The sequence below is a fragment of the Ctenopharyngodon idella genome, chromosome 17, assembly GCF_019924925.1.
Source record: "Ctenopharyngodon idella isolate HZGC_01 chromosome 17, HZGC01, whole genome shotgun sequence".
NCBI classification, from domain to species: Eukaryota; Metazoa; Chordata; class Actinopteri; order Cypriniformes; family Xenocyprididae; genus Ctenopharyngodon; species Ctenopharyngodon idella.
In genome coordinates, this window is record NC_067236.1 from 7,081,501 (window position 1) to 7,087,500 (window position 6,000).

General features: G+C 35.7%; 1 protein-coding gene across 11 annotated transcripts in view; it reads right to left on the reverse strand.

Moving 5' to 3' along the window:
• Positions 1 to 1,827: 1,827 nt before the first annotated feature.
• Positions 1,828 to 6,000, reverse strand: part of plekha1a (pleckstrin homology domain containing, family A (phosphoinositide binding specific) member 1a) — a 17,621-nt gene continuing 13,448 nt past the window's right edge. For 10 of the 11 annotated variants that reach the window (XM_051867023.1, XM_051867018.1, XM_051867021.1 and 7 more), the window contains one exon: positions 1,828 to 3,171. In XM_051867023.1, the coding sequence (XP_051722983.1) occupies positions 2,967 to 3,171 (205 nt within the window). In that variant the 3' untranslated portion in view covers positions 1,828 to 2,966. Of the gene's footprint in view, positions 3,172 to 3,366; positions 3,436 to 6,000 lie in introns of all 11 variants that reach the window. The other variant, XR_007925809.1, reaches the window with a different exon arrangement.

Here is a 6,000-nt window from a genome sequence, read left to right on the forward strand (position 1 = left end):
TGAGTTTCAGCTTCCTGCCATAATTTACAGGCACTTGAATTAAGCTTGATAAACATTTTTGTGGTAACACATGGACTGCAGCATTCATGGATGAGAGTGAGTCCAGGAATTTTACAGGCCTATAATGTGTCTCACAGAGCTTGTTCGCACACAAACTACATGTCTGAGATGTTAGTGATAGGTCTATCTATATTTTTATTATGCTGCATGCAAAACAAAACAAATGAAAAAAAAAGATTAAAATGCTGACTCTAAATTATTTGACTGACCAGACTGTTAGGCTGTTTTAGTGTCTTTACGAGGGGTGAGGCCTGACGACTAGGGCTGGGTTGTTATTGTGGTTAAATGGAACTGAGAAACTCAAAGTGGGTGATTTTATGGTTTTCCTCATGAACAAAGCCTTTTAAGTTTGACAGTTCTGACTAATGGTTTAGGTATCTTTTCAATTTCAATGACAACAACAAAACGCTATAGGTCAGCGCTATACTGTAGGTAACTTGAAGAAACTTGAAAAGACTTGTCTGCAGATGATGAGTAAACAAGAAATGTTGCCGGTACTTTTTGCCTGTATCCCAATAAAACAATTTTTTGATGTAACATAAATCTGTTGATTCACTTGGTTTTAGTAACTGTTATGCAGAAAGTGCTTAAACTCCAGTGTTATTTTACTATTATTTATACTATTTTTAATTAGCCTTTTATTTTTCAAATTTTCAGTTATTTTGTGCTTTTGTCATTTTTATCATAGCTTTTGTTATATTTTTGCTTCATTTTAGTTTTAGTAATTTTATTACTTGAATTTTTTATTTTAATAAAATACAATTTTATTTCAATTAGGCAATTTTTCTAATTTTAAGGTTTATTGTAAGTTTTCATTTAATATTTATATTGTATTTTTTAACAAAATTATTTCAATATAATAGTTTTAGTTAACAATAACCACACTGGAACTACCAAAAGAACTTTGGATATTTTTGAGATGTTACAAAAAGCTATAGCTTATATAGAAATTTTACAAATTAATAACTGTAGCTTAGTTTCCTGACATGGTTTTGTTCCTGCAAAAAATAATACAAAGAATTAATTAAGGGCATAAATCATGATATCATTAAAAAAAAACAAAAAAAAAACTTTCCATAACGTAATACACTTTCTCATATGTCAAATAACATTTACACTAAATTTAGGCCAGTGATTACGACTTAAAAGGAATAGTTCACTGAAGAAAGTTTCAGAGAAGATTACAGGAGTTTGAAACGACATGAATAAATAATGACAGAATTTTAATTTTTGGTTTAACGGTCTATTTAACCCTGTTATTTTGACTGCTGCTCTGCTTTAAAAACTTGTGAGAAAATGTCTGCCAACATTATCCCAGCTGATGTCACTGCTGTCATGATCTAATAGTTGGTGACATCACATCCTTAATATGACAGTCTCAGTGAGGTCAGAAAAAATTTACATGGGACAAAACACTGACATGCAAAACAATGGATGTATTTTGACAACTGGACATATTGTAGAGCCAAGAATAACTGTTTTGATATATTGGGTGAATTACCTAATGTGTTTGAATAGTATTACAATTAGCGCGAGTCATGTGTCAATATGTTTAATATCAGCTTAACAGGTTTTTTCAGAGCCACAATGAGCAATACAACTATTTAGCAGTACTTTAAATGTCCAACAGAGGGCAATAAAGCCTCTGCTTTCTGATGGTCTCGATGAGCCCCGAAAAAACAACACCAAAACAATTCATATACAGTATATCAAATAATTTTTGTATTTTTGTATGGAAAGCCAAAATGTGATATTCAAACAACAGCATAAATTCAGACTTGGTTTATTGCTTTTTCTTATAATAAATAATATAAACAAACAAGATTAAAATGGTTACAGCACAAAACGGAAAAAAATGAGGGTTAAAACTGCCGGACCTTTAAGAGAAAAAGATTTTCTTTTCACTTTTGTTTAAGACACAGGGCAAAAATGAATCAGTGCAAAAATAAACACACTGAAAAGCATTTCATCATAGTAGTCATACTCAAATCCCAACAAAATGAACAATTCAACAACAAACTATCACTCATCTGGTCAGACATATACAGTAATACCCAGAATGCCAGAAAATGACAGGGATGTAGGCAGATTATACAGCATCAGTCAGCTCAGTTTTACTGTATCCAAACCATTGAAACTGTGGATTTGATCAATCATTTAGTGGAGCACATAGACAAAAAATCATATTACAGCAACAAGAATTCACCCATATGTATACGTGTGGATAAAAGATGAAAAATGAATTGTCAGTCAAAATAACCCCCAGCTTAGTCCACAGGATCAATTAGTCACATTAACAGCACATAGAAAACTTTTAAAAATAGGAAACTGTACAGAAAGAAACACAAATGAAGTATGTTCTATAAAGCTCAGTGTAGGGGAATTTTGGGATATTAAAAGAAATCACTTCTTCTCACAAGCACTCGAACAGCCTTTTCAACTCCAGTCCGTGAGTTAGTGCGAATCTTCGCATCCTCCAACACAATAGGTAACATTTAATCCATATTCCTTGAATTTCTTTCTGCACTTTTCAGTAAAAACTCAAAGGTTAGGAGGGACTTTGAAGATTCTCTGGTGCCTGAATTGTAGTAGAGTTTCTGGTCTATATGAACAAAACTGAAGCTCTTTTGAACAAAACTGAAGCTCTTTTAAAGTTCAAAATTTGGTCGATAGGTCAGGTCGAATCAGTTTGGATCCGAACACCCTGGTTATCTTTCCTCCAAAGATCCTTCCATCACCTAAACTCTGCATACCCATCTTAATATTTTTGGGTCAAAGTTGAATGAGTTTAACGTAAAACCATCAGACCTCGCTGACGGGAAGATCCGCACTATCCAGATCAAGGTGGGGCAAAGGAGCGTCACACATTCCAAAACTGCTGCGTCGCCGCCATGGCGATTCGTGAGTCACTTGGAGAGGCGGGTCTCTTGCAGTGACAGACGGGCGTGTGGGCGGGGCAGGGGCAGCAGGCTCATGAAGTGCTCGCTGTCCCAAGCCAGACCTCGTGGGACCGCGGCATTCTGGGTAGGCTGACACGGCAGGGCTGGGCGTCCAGGGGATGGCGTGACTCGTGAGCTGGCGGTAGAAACAGGAGCTGCCAACAATGTGCTCCTAAACGAGAAGAAAGAGGGAGAGAACACATCTGAAAGTTTGTTTAAAGTTCTGAACTGAATAAAGTGTTTTCAGGAAAGCGTTAAGACTGATGCAGTGCGGTAAAGATTGAGAGCAGTCTCAGCCGTGAGTAAGAACATTCGAGAAACGGTTTAGGATTTTTGGATGAGCTTAGCAGAAGAAGATGAGAAGTACCAGAGACCAGAGCCAGCAGAGCACCAGATCAGAAGTGTTAGTACTCAGAGTGCCCAGCTATTCCGCTCACTGGAAAACACAACATGAGAGAGAACGTGAGAAGGAGAGAGAGGTAGAAGCAGGCCTGGACGATACATCAAATATTTACTTAATATTTGCAATGATTCTGCTGCCAATAAAAAAATAAACCTCAGGAAATGCTTTTAATTTGTCCGATAAGTTTCCAAAAGACAGTATCATTAAGACAAATTTTGACTTCTGCACTTGTGACAATTCTTGAGTATGTGAACATGATTGAAGATGCATTAATAGCATCTCTAAATTGAAGCTTTTGAGGGGAAAAGAAACATTTGAGTTGCTTGTCTGAATAATTTCCATGAATCAGTTCAACCTGTTCATAAATCAATCAATTCAAAACACCCAAATCAAAGATTGATAATGCAGAAATGTTCAAGAATATGGTATTAAAAGTTGTATATAATGTAGTAGTAAATTTATACTTTTTTTTTAAGAAACTAATACTTTTATTCACAAGGATCATGTGACACTGAAGACTGGACTAATGGCTGCTGAAAATTCAGCTTTGCCATTACAGGAATAAATTATATTTTAAGGCATTATTAAAACAAAAAATAGTCTACAATTGTGGCTATTTTGTGACAAATACTGTTGCTAAAATAAGCAATCATTAAAAAAAAAAAAAAAAAAAAAAAAAAAATTAAATAAAGTGACCCTTAAAATTATTTAGGAGGAAATACAAAAATTAAAGATCGAGATTAAATATAGTCAAATCATTGAAGCATTATTATTAAGCTACATCGCCCAGCCCTAGGTAGAAGGTGGGAGACACAGACAAAGTGCAATATAATGAAAGAAAAGAATGGGGAGAGAATGTTGAACGACAGAAAGAAAATAAGAATGAATTTAAGGGAAAGACGATAAATATTGCGACAAGGTTAGAACTGAATTCTGTGTTTAGAGATACAAATTAACACAAATATGAAAATATTATCGTTAGTTTGAGAACTGCAATAAAACAGAAAGAAAGCATCTTAGTCACTGCTCTGGAGTGTCCACAACATTTTACTTAACAATCGTGCGAGAAAGCACAGACATGTCTAATCTAATAACAACAGTGATTGAGGACCTGATGTCGGAGACTCGAGGGTTTACCTCACAAAACAAAAGGCTTACTGCAGTCAGTACTGGTAAGTCTAGATAACGTTTATAAAACACAGGCACCACAATGCAACTCTCAAACATTAAAGCATGTGTAACCTCTTCATAAGAACTCACACACAAACACGTTTGTATGGCTATCTTTGAGGACATTCATTGATGCTGTATAATGCAATCCCCAGCCCTTTACCCTAACCTTAACCTTAAACTAATTCTAACCTTAATCCTAAAACCAAATCGTAACCCTCAAACAATCTATTAAAGGGGTGTCAGAAAGTGAGGACTGGCCAAAAAGTCCTCACTTCGATGGTCTAAAACTCAAACTGGTCCTCACAAAGACAACTATACAAGTACACACACACACACACACACACACACACACACAAAACAACTTATTATAACTGTACACATACATTTGTAAGGTTTGAAAATGTGTAAACAGCATAACGCATTAACATGCTGAGAAAAATGTAATCTTTTATTTTTATCCAACCAATTTCCAAAGGGTAAAATAAAATTCTATTCTAAAATTTCTATCTCATTAAAGGCACAATATGTAAATTTTCACCGCTAGAGGTTGCTTATTCAAACAAAGGCGTAGCTTGATGACACCTTGATTTCGCGGAATCATGAGAGGTGTTGTCTTCCCTTCTACAGTCGGTGGAAAAGCATCGGGATGGGACTCGGGCAGAAATCATGTTCATGGATGAAATCATTAATGTTACTGTAGTATGAAGCAGAGCAGGGGCGAATGCTGTGCGAGCAGAAACGAGGCCGTTGGAGCGATTGCTAATGAAAGACGAGTGCGAGACTTGTCTCACGAGCAGCAGAACTTTTATTATGCCTCAGTCGCCGCTTCCGCTTCTTCCGGTCAAGCGTATGTGGGGGACAGCAGTGCTATTTTATCATATTAGATACATTTGCGTGTTGAAAGTTGTTATAGTGCTACTCTGCGTTCGCTTGGCGGCTACTACAAGACACTTAATGCACACTGTAGTAAGCTAGATCGATATTAGTCATGGTAAATTAGTCATAGTACTCGCTGTAAATCAAGAAAACTAGATTTAAAAAATAAGACAACCGTGTTGAGCTATATAACATGATTAGTTTTCTGTCAATGAATGTATCCATCCAAACAGTTGCTCACCTGTCTAATAAAACATTATATATTAAAGCATCTTTAAACCGAGGGTAATGCGGGTATGATGTTATTGATAGGCAACGCACCGACACGGTCCGTGTCCTGGTTAAAACTGCTTATTTCTCTGGATTTAAACATTCTTTGAAACATTTGGGATATTTTAAGTACACGTCAACAGAATATATAACATTGTTCTAGTGGTTTTTGGATATTTTTATCCAAAAATCTTACATATTGTGCCTTTAAATATCATTTTTCAAGACAAGCAAAATGGGCTGATTTGGGCACTGTTTTGTGTTTACTTTAATCAACAA